Source organism: Temnothorax americanus, unplaced genomic scaffold, assembly GCF_048541705.1.
Source record: "Temnothorax americanus isolate GAGA-0224 unplaced genomic scaffold, ASM4854170v1 Scaffold12, whole genome shotgun sequence".
NCBI classification, from domain to species: domain Eukaryota; kingdom Metazoa; phylum Arthropoda; class Insecta; order Hymenoptera; family Formicidae; genus Temnothorax; species Temnothorax americanus.
In genome coordinates this window covers 1,322,001-1,336,335 of record NW_027509253.1, presented here as the reverse complement: position 1 = coordinate 1,336,335, position 14,335 = coordinate 1,322,001, and the positions used below count along the sequence as shown (strand labels likewise).

Sequence of the window (14,335 nt, the reverse complement as noted above, 5' to 3'; positions counted from 1 at the left end):
TCCCTCAAATTTTATTAAAATCGGTTGACCGGTATAGATTTTATTCGAATTTTTTTTTTAGAAAAGCGTGTTTTATCCTATAGCTTTCTCAATATTTGATATAGCGATCTATATCAAATTCTATTAAATTTTTCAGTTTTTTCTACCCCTATTTCATATATAATTAATTAAGATTTGGTTAATTAGTTCTGGAGTTACAGACATTTCGTACATACATAGAACCCTGATAAAGTTTAGTCTAATCAACCAAATTTTTTATATATAAAATAGGGGTGGAAAAAACTGAAAAATTTGGCTTCCTCTATGAGAAAACCAAAAAAATAAATATTAATAATTATACATTAAATAAAATAAAAGCTTCCTGTAATAATGAGGAAGCAATGTGCAAGTTTGTAATTTGCACCCTTTTTTTTTTATTATTGTTCTGCGTTTGTCAAAAGAGCTAAACTTAATGTACTATGTAAAAAAGATCACATAGAGTTTTTCGATATTTTAATTAACAAATTACTTATACAAACTTTGGAAATAAATTTATAAAAATTCTAGATCTTTATATAGGTAATATACATACATTTACTTTTTAAATATATTTAAAATATACAGCAATTATATATATATATATATATTGGAATGTAATGTTAATATTAAAACTCAATACTGATTTATGTAATAATTAAATAAAATCCTGGAAGTGTGTAACAAAACTTATTTTATTAACTATTAAATCTGTTTTTGGTTACATATAAAATTATACCTTTTTTATGCCCCCGTGCTTCGACAAAAAATGTTCATTCAAGTACCATATACGTGTGTACACATTCGGACACTTCGGGCACTTGTGAGTCTGCAACATAAGCAAAAAAACTCTTTAATATAACTTTTAGTTTTTGTTCTGCGTTTGTCAAAATAGCTAAACTTAATGTACTATGTAAAAAAGATCACATAGAGTTTTTCGATATTTTAATTAACAAGTTACTTATACAAACTTTGGAAATAAATTCCTGAAAATTCCAGATCTTTATAGGTAATATATATACATACATTTACTTTTTAAATATATTTAAAAAATACAGCAATTATATATAATACTATATATATAGTACTATATATATAATACTTATTATATAAATTGGAATGTAATGTTAATATTATTATAAAACTCAATACTGATTTATGTAATAATTAAATAAAATTACGATATGAAGAAATCCTGGAAATGTGTAACAAAACTTATTTTATTAACTATTAAATATATTTTTGGTTACATATATAAAATTATACCTTTTTTATGCCACATGTGTCACCCATATGTATAATTATTAGACATCGAAGTTTTTTATGCAGATTGGTGAAAAAGAGAGCAATTAATAACTAACAAGGAAACCCGCGGTAGTGTCCCCCTCCGATTTTGATAAGCTTTTAGTATGTTGTTCTCTAGATGAAAATTAGGGACACGTATTTTTCTACACGTGCCCATACGCGTGTTTAGGGGATGAAAGATCGGCTTTCCTCTTTTGAGCCGAATATCTCCGAAATTATAAAAGATAATAAAAAAACACACTATTGGATTGTTCGAAGGATACAGCTCCAAATTTAAATCTGGCAGGCATTTCTCTTTAATAATAATGTTCGAATATTCTGTCGAATATTTTGTGCCCAAAGTTACTCCTACCTGCATCGGATTGTCTCCTTTATTCGTTTGATAGCTAGCGGGCAGGCATTCCTCTTTAATAATAATGTTCGAATGTTCTGTCGAATATTCCGTGCCCAAAGTTACTCCTTCCTGCATCGGATCGTCTCCTTTATTCGTTTGATAGCCAGCAGGCTGTTTCTGTGTCCCTTGATTCGAAGGATACAATTCCAAATTTAAATCTGGCAGGCATTCCTCTTTAATAATGATGTTCGAATATTCTATCAAATATTCCGTGCCCAAAGTTATTTTTTCCTGCGTCGGATCGTCTTTTTTATTCGGTTGATAGTCAGCGGGCTGTTTCTGTATCTCTTGGCGTTGATTCTTCGAAGATTCCTAGTAGTAATAAAAATAAAATAACCGAGTTGATGCAAAATATACCCAAATGGACCTGAACGAAAAGATAACAGCTCGGGAATCTAGAAAGTGCAATTCTGATTAAGAAGTTTCATTAAGGATTTAAAGAATTGAATGTTTATGATACATAAAAGAGTCAATCCTATTAAAATATCATAAAAGACTAGACGAAGTTAACGCATCCCAAAAAGACACTATTCTATTAAAAATTGTAAGACAAAATATCCGATTGCGGTATCGAGGAAGAAAACATAATATATAATATTAAATGCATGTATCAATAATTCAGTAACCAGCAGTAAGAATAATCTTACCACCGCACCGGTCCAAATTAATTAACTATATGCATTTATTTCGCGTGATGCGGACGATCGTGGCGCAAGCTCTCGGTTCTACAAAATTAGCATTTTTTTCTATTCACACACACTGTTATAAATCTCAATATCTTATGAATGATCTGGGTTGCGAGATTAGCATATAATACTTACAATAAGCCACCATAATCTCTCCTGATTTACATGACAGCTGTCGTAAAAGTCACATACAAAATCTAATTTGTCGACACAACTCGCACAAATTTGCTGCGGCAGAGAATCGTCCTTGTGGATCTGAAATAATTTAATAATTTTAGCATGTCTGATGTCTGATGAAGTTAAATGATTATTAACTCTATATTTAAAAAATCAGTGAAATATTTTTAATTTATATTATTAGTATTTGTTTATAATTGATAACAGGGAAAATAGAGAAGCAATATGAAGAACATGGCAGAGAGAAGAGATAAAAGACGAGTTGCGTACGTGCAAAGTTAACGTGACGACGCAAAGTAAAATGTTATAAAGTATATATAAAATAAATATAAATATTATATTATTAATATATAATTAGCAAATTTTCGTAATATGATAAAAAATAAGAAAAATAAATTTACGAATTTTCGCAACTAATACAACCCCTTTAACTTTCCAGCCATATCTCATCAAATCGAAGTATATATATGAGGACGAAGATCGGAGTTGAATTCGAAATCTGCTGATTATGAGTTGACCATTTGACATAATTCTGTCAAAAAAATCACATTTTATTCCTACAGATTTTAAAATAAACAACAAAATATAAAACTTACTTTTTAATAAACTATCTTTTAATGCTGAAATAATAAATTCTATTCTAACAAACCATCTAATATATTTATATATAGAATTTATAAAAAAGAAACGATTTATCTGAAAAAATATACATAAATTGTTTTTTTAAATGAGATATTATGGCTCTTTCAGGTTCGATTACTCCATTTTTTCCACAAAAAGCTCCACCGTAAAATATTTAAAAAATCCATCATCCTTCTATTATAGAAACAGTCTTCTAGAAACAGTTTATGAACTGTATGCTCTATATACGCATATATATTTAGTTACGCGTACAATTAAACTCATTATATAAATAATATAATTTTTACTTTCTCAACAAAGTATAATCAACAATAAATTACACATAAAATTATAATTAAAACAACAATGTGTCTTAGGAAACTTAAATGTAAAATGAAATAAATCAAAAGTATTTGAACAGTATCATACTTTTATTAAGGCAACAGTGGAATCATTAAACAAATTTTTTATCGTGGAAATTAATTCTATATAAATATACAAATTTGCGCGCGTGCGCGCGAGTGTGTATGTGCGTGTGTGTGTGTATGGAATCACTTAACTTATCCCTATATGCAATTAACACACGGACGTGTCTTCAATAATCAAGAAAAGGAGTATTATCTTCAAATTTTATTTAATATACATATATATATATATGTTACCTCCTAATTATATGTATAATATATACGTACAAAATAGCTCATATTGCTGATCACTTCGAAAAATGTAGGAAAAATTTTTAGTTAATTATAAATATCAACTCACATTTTATGAGTACTCTAATTATACAATAGTCCATAATCGTGCGATAAAAGGCACATTTCTCTGGATAATTCGTAAATATCTGCATTCTTGCTGCGTCGCCATTTATTCTACTTAAAAATAGCTCATAATACTCCTATTAATTGCAATTATTTTGTCTTCCTAGATTACTTTGTAACATCGAAGACTTGAATCAAGGCACTTGCTATATTTCTTTCGCAGTTTCGTATTAGTGTGTATGTGTAAGTAAAATACACATTTTTATAAAATACATAATACTTTAAACGTCTACATATGTAACGCTTTTTTATTTTTAATATAAAAATTTTTATAAAATGTACTCCAAAAGATATTGAAAATCGTTGAAAATTTTTCACATACGAATCTCACGTGTAAAGATTTATAGAAAATATCGCCGCTCTCGTTACATTATCAATTTTAGAAGCCCTGTTCCTGGTGTCACGCACACCATGTATGCACGCACACACACATACGTATTAAGTCATTAATTTTTTAATGAAACTATGTATTTATTCGATTAATCATATTTTTGGCCGTAATTCGGTGAACGTGTATTGTCTATATTACAAAATTAACATTTTTCAAAGACTTGCTGTATTCATGAGGAGAGGAAGTATTATAAAAAGGCGTGTTTTTTCATGAGGGTAATTAACGTGTCGTCAACCGAGCATGTTTTTCAGTTTTTTAACACATCCAGTTCTTTTCTTGGGCACTAATGACGTGTGTTTTCGTGTGATTTCTTTTCCTGATTGTCATTACGTATCTTATATTATTTTTTAACAGCCTTTATTTTATTATTATACCAATTTCTCTTAGCAAAGTTCAGATAGCTTTTAGAAGTTTCACACTAATGTTCTTCAATCAGTCCTTAATGAGAATCTAATCTTTCTAGGTCCACGGTAAAAAAAACGCGTATATCATTACATGCTAAACTAAATCACGGTTTCGGTATATATATACGATAGATCAATATTTACTACATAAACGCTCGAATGAAAAGATTAATTCTAACGTTCCCAAACTCGACAATCTCAATTATCCAAACTTAAAAAAAGAGAGACAGAATATCGCAAAGTTTTACTTATGAATAGAAAATAAGTGTAATCTTTGTAAAAAATAATACTAAGATTTAACACTTATAGAAGAAAACGTTTCACTAGTATTATAACCGTTCTATTCTTAACACCTCCATATTCTTGACTTCTTAAGGAACACCGACACGTATGCGTACGTAAAGTTTTTAATTAGGTTTTGAATTTCGAAATATTTGCCACAGAATCTGTCGAAGAAAATATAGGAATCCCGTTGTATGACGGCAGTTGTAATATGCACTTGAAATCGCATGGTACTAAATAATATCTTTTACTTTTTATCCTCAAAAACTTCGTCTCCGCTTTCGTATTTTTAACATATTCCCCTGTTCTTTCGCTACTTTTAAATTCGTCATGTAATTACATGGTTATATCGGAACGCAGTCATAGAGTAAGAAAATAAATGACAGATAGCAAGTACCGTGCGTGTATACTATTAAGGTAAATGTAACAATGTCGAAACATTTAAGACCTATTTCTGGACACCTTTATCATTTTAGTTTTTAAATAAGTATAACACGAATTAAAATCAAAGATAAAAATGTAATATAAGAAAAATATTTTTATCTTTGATTCTTTAATTTTAATTCGAGTTATAACTTATTTAAGGACTAAAATAATAAAAATGTCCAGACATAGGTACGTAATCAGGCATTGGTACATTTACCTTACTTGTCGCGATCAACATTCGAAGGATACAAGGAAAAAACGATCAATGTCCATCCGGAGTAATTTCGAGAAAAACGTTTCAGGTCCTAAGACATCTCGAATAACTTAAGCTATTGAAAAAATTAGTACAAAATTTAGTGAATATCGGAACGCAGTATTTACTTAATGTTTATATTGGAATTATGATGAACCAACTCTAACAGATTCTTCACTACAAGCATGTGGATTATGATCATTTTTTGTACCCCAACGTGGTACATCTTTCGGCTTTATTTGAAACTGTTCTTTATCAAAATAGATAAGAATTATGAAAGTTCTTTGAAACTGATGCCACAAGATAGAATAATCAGATCAATTTTAACAAAAAGTAGACTTTTATCGTTTTTTCCCTGTACCCTTCATTTTCATTCCATGTATGTACTGGTAAAATAAGAACGGGCTCGAGGGAAAGGGTTAAGCATAGAGAGATTGGTCCCGACGAGTTAAGAATAGGTGAAGAGAGGGGGGGAGTTTGACTGTATTGCTAAAGATAAAAGGAATGACGTTTGGGAATTCATCGAAGCACCAATTGTGTATACGCAAAGGCTGTCATCTTTGAGCAATCTTCTACCGAAATACTCTTGTCAAGTATTCAATCTCGGATTCTTCCCTTCTTTCTTCAATTCCTCGTAAATTCTGATTCAGCCTATTACGAGATTTGTACAGATCTCTATAGTCTTTTCTCCTCTCCAGTGATTATCTCGTTGTGAGCGCTACTCCGTCATTATTTCTCGTTACCGGACGTGGTAAAAGCAGTCAGGTTGTTATTGTTGGATGTAACCTTCTGTTTGCCAGTCGCGCTAGGCTTCTTCTCGTCGAAATGCCGTTTCCGATGCACCTTCATGTTGTCGCGACGATTGAACTTTTTACCGCATTCCGGGCACGCGTGCGTCTTTTCCCCATGTACATGACGATGAGCGGCCAAATGACTCGCCTGTGCGAAACTAGCGCCGCACTCTTGGCACACGTGTTTACGTAAACCCTCGTGCTTCAACAGGTGCTCGTTTAGAAACGCTTTAGACGCGTAACGGTTGTTGCAAACGTTGCACACGAACGGCTTGGGATTGGAGTGCTGCAGCACGTGCGCCTTGTATTTGGAAGCGACTTTGAAGGTCTTGCCACATGTCTCGCACGTGTACGTGGTCGCGTGGCGAGTTTTGATATGCTCGTTCAGCACCGACAGACTCGAGTAAAGATTATAACAGAAGCGACAGCGAAAATTGCGCCGTTTTTTCATATGGACACTCGCGATATGGCCGAGCAATCTCGTGCGAAATGGGAAGACTTTGCCGCAATATTCGCAGGCCAGATTTTGCGGCGGCAGATGCGACTTCATGTGGATCTGCAACGAAACCTTGTGGTGATAACTCTGTCCACAGTCCGCGCAACTGTACGGCCGCACACCTTTGTGAACATTGTCGTGTTCAGCCAGGTAGAATTTGGATTTGAATCGTTTAGGACACTTGGGACATTGTATGGGCCTAGGATTGGTATGCGAGCATCGGATGTGCTTCATCACGTCAGACTTGCAAACAAACTTGGCGTTGCAGACAACGCACGTATACTGTTTGATGCCGAGATGCGTTTTCACGTGAACCGTACATTTGTCTCGGCGCTCGTAGAACTTTCGGCAGAGCTTGCACGCGTAACCGTTTTGCGTTTCATTTACAACGTGCTCCACGTTATCGTCCACCTTAATCTCCTCGCCGTCGATCTTAAAGAGGTCCTCTGGGTTCTGCGTGGCTTCTAACCGTTGCTCCAACTCCGCTAAATTTTTCAACTTTGCCGCCGCGCTGCTGTTCTTCGGCGACGTACTGCTAAGGATGGTGTTGACAATGCCGTTCACCTCCGCGCTGTTTTCGCTCTGCAGCAGATCCACGATCGCCGTGTCGACTAGACAATAGTCCTGATCGGGCAAGACCCGCGCTCGCGCCGACGACACCTCATCGTTTTGCTTCTTGCACAGCTCGACGGTGAAGCTAATATCCTCGGCGTCATTATTCCGATTTCTCGTCTCCTTTACCGAGACCTCGATATCGGGAGAACTAGAAACAATCGTCAATAATTTATTCAAAGCTGAGGTTGGGAACTGAATCGTCGCTGATGAATCCTGTTGCTGTTGCTTCGGACTGTTGCTCTGTTTGTCCGTACTCTCGTTGTTGCTATTATTGTTGTTGTTCACAGAACGAGTACCGATGTTATTTTCGACGTTATTGTCGTGACTCCTTAATCGACTTGCGATCGGAATCTCCTCGAGGTCCACTACAGACGAATCCGCGCTTTGCCTGCTTCTGAGCCAACGAGTCAGCGATGTTTCTGTACTCTGAGTCTGCGCATTTTTTTCTGCGGCTTTATCGTTGCACTTGGAAACCTGTTGCTGCTGTTGCTGACTGCGAAGGCTTCTCAAAATCTTCGGAGACGTATTTCTCTTTTTCGGCTGTTCCAAATCCTTGACTACTTCAACATGGTTCTCCTCAGCCTGACTGCTTCCGGTGGAATTAAGATTCTTTTCAATACTGTTGTTATTATCCGGCGACGACGTGCCCACCGGCGATGTTGATTCTTCAATCTTTACCTCTGTCTGGAGAGAAATCGAATTAGATAGTATAGAAGTGGGTACCAGAATATGTCTCTATTTTGATAACAATGTAAATAAATTTACCAGCAATTAAAAAAATTTAATCGTTTTTCGTTCAGATATTCATGATATTAACATTTTATGCAAGTATTTTACATTGACTCATTTTTCATTTACAACAACAACAATAATAATAATAATAATAATAATAATAATAATAATAATAAAGAATAAGTATGAATAAAGAATACATATGATAATTTTAATACAAGAATATTCGACTTTATTAAAATTATATATTAACAACTTGATTAACAATTAATAAAAAAGAAAAGAAATAAAAAAGAAAGTATATTTTTTGCAAAACTGCTTATAAATTGTTAAATTTTATTTTCCTGTTTATACATGTATATGGACTTTATTATATCGCGTTTAGTATTTCGCTGTACTGAAATTCATATTTATATGTCATAAAATTTTGTGATATAAGATAGAATTGATTGTGATAAAACAGCATGATAAAAGAGCAGTAGAGCGGTAGATGAAGTATAAACAAAGTACAGAGACTTACGGACTCTGTTAACGGTGGTAGATTGTATTGATCGCGTAACACCTGTTGGGTGCGCCGACACTCCTCTTGGAAGTCGCAAACGAATTCGAGCTTGCCCAGACACTGAACACAGATCGCCTTGGGCAGAGGATCCTTCTCATCTATCTGCGATTCACAAACAAAAGTGATCTAAGTTTTGAGAAGTGTACTCGTGATATACTTGCAAGAAGATACAACCTTATTAAGCGACATTAGGCCTCATTGATTCTTTTTTCCTTTTTCCTTCTTTTTACAAAATGTTAATTACGTAAATACTACCGCTCTGCTCTATAGATACAACAATTTGTGACAAACACACACATATAAATATATCGTTACATTCTGGTACCCACTAAAGTTCTATGACAACATCCAAGTCTGGGAATTACCGACAAACTTAAATATATAATTTTTACAGGGTTACAATATTCATTACTTACAATTTTAAATAAAGCTCATTACTCTTCTCTCCGAAGAATTCACCCAAACAATTTGTACAAATGTAAAAATAACTTGTACAATAATCTCATGGCACGTTTACAAACACTCGCACATGAAAATAAACATAATATTTCTCTGTGTATTATTTAATAATTTCTTTTTCAAACAGTAGCGATAGAAATTCCACGGGAGATTCCATGAGAATCTCGTTGATGAAGCAACTCACATAAAATGTCTATTCTTAATTGCGATATTCGAGCAAGTATAAAGAAATCTTTTGACGTTTGACGAGTATGTAACTCGCTAGAGAAAGCTCCTATATTAAATATCAATTTCCAACATATATGACAATATCCTCCAATCTCTATTTGAAACTTAGGGTCTATCTTTAAATAAAAGCAGATTATTATAATGTATTAATTAATTAAAATGTTTGTTATTTCTTAACAGAAAAAGAAAGCTGTTGATGAAGTGACGTAGTAAACAGGAGACCAGTTAACACAAAATTAACAATTCAACATGAATTACACAAACCTCATCGCTTCAAACCCTTGTTAATTATATTAACAAGAGTTGAATGTTGGAAAGTGTATTCAATAAAATTAGTTCAATTAATTGTTTAAAATCACAATTATTTTAAAGTAAGCATAGTAATTATGTTGACAATTAGGGATCAAATTCGTCCAAGAAGTATCAACGCTTCTGAATTTGGGGGAAAAAAATGCTCCCCGGAAATCAACAAACGTGACGGACAAGCCGAGCACGCTACAAGCAAACGAGATGCGCTGCGTATAAATAAGCATGCTGTTTTGGAGCAAGAAAAACCATGTAGCAGAGAAGGAAAAAGATCATCTCCCCCTTTCTCTCATAGCAATTTTCTTCTAACTCTATAGGGTTATGACCGGGTCCAGGTGCGACGAGTAACCGCGACTCACCAGGATGTTGATCTTCTCGTGTATCTTCGTGCCGAGGTAGCGTCTGACACCCTCCTCCCCGAACACGTCGATGTAGATCTTCTCGTACTGGCCGCACAGCCTGCACATTTTCGCCTCACCCTCTTCCACGTCCATTCTTGTTTACCTCGTCGACGAGCGCGTCCTTATACATGCACGCTGGGTGCGCAAGGTGGAAATCCCGACGGGGCATCCACGCACGCCGTTGTCGCCGTTTCGTATCTCGTCACGACGCCGACGCCACCGCCACGCGAGTGACGCTTCCTCCTCCACTCTTTCTTTTTGACAAAATGTTTGAATGTTTCACCCGATTTTTCTTCCTCTCTCTCTCCTCTTTCCCTCGTTTTTGGAAGAACGCGACCACGTCCGCTCGTCCGTGACGCCAGGACGTGCGCGCGGAGCAGGAAACTTGCGTGAGGAAGGGGCGAAAATGGAGACGACTACACTCACACTGGCGTTACTACTTGCCATGACAATCCAGCGCGCGAGCGGCGCGAGAAGATTTTCTCGGAGAGTAGCCGCATTCGAGCCAGACTCGGCGGCATTGGTCGAGTCGAATGTGACGCGTCGCGGGTGACCAATCAGCTACGGCGAGGGCCGAGAAGTCTGTTCCTTTTACGGCGCCACTCCTTTTTCAGCTGAACTTTTTGCACGGTTCATCTGTTCTCTTTTTCTTTTCACGTTAAAGAGAAAAAGAGACAGGATAAACTGCGCAAAAAGTTCAGATCGAACGGACTTATTTCCTGCACTTTTATATCCATTTCTATCAATGCAGATTAATTTTTATCATTTTAATTGCGGTTGAACTTACTTTTCAATTTTTTCTAGTTTTTGAAATTGGAGAAAGATAAATTTGTAAGTTGAACCAAGATCAAAGTTAATCATATAGTTATATAAAGAAAATTATCCAATCGCATTTTATGCTTATTAAATTGCTTTTTCTACTAAATGCAGCCATACAAAATTAATTGTTTCAAATTTACTTTTGTTGTAAATTAAGTTACTTCTTTATTTTAAATAAAAAGACTGTTTGTTATAATATTTACAAAAAAAGAAAAAAACTAGAGAATTCAACTCCAATAAGCAAATATTTATCAAGAAATGCAAAGAGCGTAACTCAAAATAAATACACAAACTCACTGTCAATAATCTAATTCTCAAAAAAAGGAGCATTTAGAAACCAGAAGCAACCGGTTCCGCTTCCTTTTAGGTTCAGATGTTGGAACGCAGACAATGATCCAATGAGAGAATATCTTTTTCGAAAACGAATTTTCCTCAGGCCCGGTCTACAATGGATGTCGTAAGTCTGAGTCGTAAGAAATTGACCAATCACAATCTATTAAGGCCATTGCACGTAACAAGATTTTAGTCATAATTGTAACTATTGTAAGGTCGTAAGAAAATAGACCACGCACACTCGATTATTCTTCAAGCGCGAGAAGAATAATCGCCCGTGATTGGTCTATTTTCTTACGACCTTACGATTAAAACTAAATCTTTGTTACGTGCAATGGCCTTTACAATTTACGTCTTACGTCTTCCGTCGATTCGTGTGTGAAGAGCCTTTATTCTCCTTGCGGTCGAAGAATAATGAACTGTGATTGGTCAATTTCTTACGACTCCGACTTCGACATCCAATAGCCTCATTGAACCATCCGGCTGCGTGTTCCGACATCCTACGTCCGACGTACGACGCGACGTATCGAATGACAAACATGGCATCCACCATGATCGTTAGCTACCGTCTGATATTTATTACAGTCGCTTTCGCACTTTCGTTTGTTTCCGTCGCGAATTCCACGGACGCCCGGGACGCCGCGGGCGATTTTTCTTACGCGTCTGCGAGAGTCGAGGTAACGTGTTTCTGTTTTATGTTAAATCAACATGATGTCGGTAATTCTTCAGTTTAGCTACACTTTAGCATATACTTTAGCATAACAGCCAGAAAGTGGGATTTTTCTGTATTATAATTGCAATATACAATTGCTACAAGAGTAATTAATAGATGTTTTATGTATTGAGAAATTGTAATTACATTTCGTACGAACCGGTTTCCTCGTGACACGAGGAAACATTATTTACGTTATTCGTTTTCCACAGAGCTGTAGCGGTTGCTCGCTCAATCGGCTGCCGGATGTCAAGAAATTTATTTTCGAGGATCTACCGCAATAGTATCCTTTATAATGGCATACTTGTTTTGCATATTTATACATTATTAAAACTTATTGTCAACTGCATTGTTAGTGACGGTTGACGTAAAATACTTATTTTATTCATTTTTCACATATTTTGTCTTATTCTTTATTTGTGTTACGTACGTACACATACGTGAAAAATAATTTAAAACGACATTGACAATTTGAAGGTTGATAGGTAAACTTTTTATATGTAGATATGTAAAAAAATTGCGCGTTATGTGTTTTCTAAAGATCTAGCGTACAGATGTTTTGCATATTTTAAAAATTTGCTCCTAATTTATTAAAAATAGTAATCTTTTACTAACAAATTCAATCAAGATTCCATCGAACTATATATTACTAATTTTTTGTCCTTAACACATGTACAGTGGCGAGAATGTGGAATTCAAGCATATTCAAGGCGCAGTACCAGAACTCGTGTTATTGAACGCACGTGGAAAGGTTTAATAATAAAAAGAAAATATTAACATAATTATAATTCGTAATATCCTACTATTAATTTCTGAAAATGTTGCAGGAGCTAGAGAGACACGGGTTGTCCAAATTGACTCGAAAAGAATGTAATGACTTGCTAGTCTCCAAAGGCTTCATGAGAGATAAGGAGGAGATGTAAATCTTTCAATTGGCGTATATTGTGAAAAGCAGCATTCCGTCAAAACTAATCATAATTATCTCTAGGAAAAATATATAATTTCTGATCGTTTATTTCTATATTCAAGATATAATAGTTTTGTTTGTTGGTAATATTCCAAGAGTAAGCTATATATTGTGTACAGTAGCAGTAATTTCCTGATTTATGTAAATTGCTCTTATCGAGAGTTGCGATTTTCGGTGCATTATATATTGGTGAGCGCTTCTCTCGAAGAGCTGCAATCTGTGATAGATGCCAAATCTAAAATAGGATGGAACATTGCACAGTGCGATATCCCGCAGATCCCATTAATTACATTATATTTCTACTAATTCTTTAACCCTACAAAATTTTTATAACAAAAAAATTAAGAAATAACAGAGATTAAGTTATTGATATAATTATATTAAATCAACTAATTAGAGTTTAAATAGTATTAATAATGTATTAATACTCTACAAAAGTTTCTTTAGAAAGTCTTGATTATGCATAAAAACCTCTTTTATGAATTTTATGAATATTAAAAAAAAATGTTTTATGTCCGTCAATTTGTACGTTATCCGAATTATTTATGGATAGGATTTTATATAGTAGATGTGGATACGTGATTCAATCACAGAGTATCTATATTTATGCATCTCTAATCACTTCTCCATCTGTTGCAATTCGATATTGGCGCTCTTTCACTGCTTTAAATTAACCTAGTTGTTGCAATTGTTTTTCTGTGTCCAATGTACATACGTATTACATGGTAAGTTGATTAGTAATATAGTGATATTAGATTACTGATATTAGAATTAATATCAGATAATAAATATTAATTTTTTTTTAAATTGTTTTATTACTTTTTTTATTAACAAGGGTTACTAACATTGAAAGCAATTGAAATTTTCACCCACAAGTTTCTCTATTTTTTATAAAACTGTTTTTTTAGTTTCCATTCTATTTTTGTATTCTATTATACGTTGTAATAAAATGTTTTCAAAGGAGGTAAAATGTTTCTTTTGCGTTTACACAACTCGATCCATTTTTTTTTGTCATCATGTGCCATTTTGTTTTTCAACCGAGTAGTTTCAATTGATTTGTAATCAAAATATGACCTGTTGAACTGTCCACGTCTCGAAACATAAAACTCCATTTTGAGTATCTTACATAATGTGCTTTT

At 34.2% G+C, this 14,335-nt stretch overlaps 2 protein-coding genes across 2 annotated transcripts; one reads left to right on the top strand and one right to left on the bottom strand.

Annotated features, from left to right (window-relative positions):
• Window positions 1–3,610: 3,610 nt before the first annotated feature.
• LOC143893388 (uncharacterized) lies at window positions 3,611–10,825 on the bottom strand. The gene is made up of 3 exons (XM_077398684.1): window positions 10,324–10,825; window positions 8,930–9,073; window positions 3,611–8,361 (listed from the first exon to the last, which is right to left on the bottom strand). Exons 1-3 carry the CDS (start codon window positions 10,456–10,458, stop codon window positions 6,505–6,507), a joined length of 2,136 nt encoding a protein of 711 aa, XP_077254810.1. The 5' UTR covers window positions 10,459–10,825; the 3' UTR covers window positions 3,611–6,504.
• Window positions 10,826–12,016: 1,191 nt separating this feature from the next.
• Window positions 12,017–14,159, top strand: LOC143908911 (selenoprotein M-like). The gene is made up of 4 exons (XM_077426763.1): window positions 12,017–12,194; window positions 12,442–12,512; window positions 12,908–12,980; window positions 13,057–14,159. Exons 1-4 carry the CDS (start codon window positions 12,048–12,050, stop codon window positions 13,150–13,152), a joined length of 387 nt encoding a protein of 128 aa, XP_077282889.1. The 5' UTR covers window positions 12,017–12,047; the 3' UTR covers window positions 13,153–14,159.
• The last annotated feature ends 176 nt before the right edge of the window (window positions 14,160–14,335 follow it).

What these genes read in the sequence shown, in the direction of transcription:
- LOC143893388 (XM_077398684.1), bottom strand. Translation starts at nt 10,458, where the DNA reads ATGGACGTGGAAGAGGGTGAGGCGAAAATGTGCAGGCTGTGCGGCCAG. An exon ending in ACGAGAAGATCAACATCCTG is followed by an intron (nt 9,074 to 10,323) that starts GTGAGTCGCGGT and finishes TGTGAATCGCAG; the next exon opens with ATAGATGAGAAGGATCCTCT. An exon ending in TACCACCGTTAACAGAGTCC is followed by an intron (nt 8,362 to 8,929) that starts GTAAGTCTCTGT and finishes ATTTCTCTCCAG; the next exon opens with ACAGAGGTAAAGATTGAAGA.
- LOC143908911 (XM_077426763.1), top strand. Translation starts at nt 12,048, where the DNA reads ATGACAAACATGGCATCCACCATGATCGTTAGCTACCGTCTGATATTT. An exon ending in ACGCGTCTGCGAGAGTCGAG is followed by an intron (nt 12,195 to 12,441) that starts GTAACGTGTTTC and finishes CGTTTTCCACAG; the next exon opens with AGCTGTAGCGGTTGCTCGCT. An exon ending in TATTGAACGCACGTGGAAAG is followed by an intron (nt 12,981 to 13,056) that starts GTTTAATAATAA and finishes AAAATGTTGCAG; the next exon opens with GAGCTAGAGAGACACGGGTT.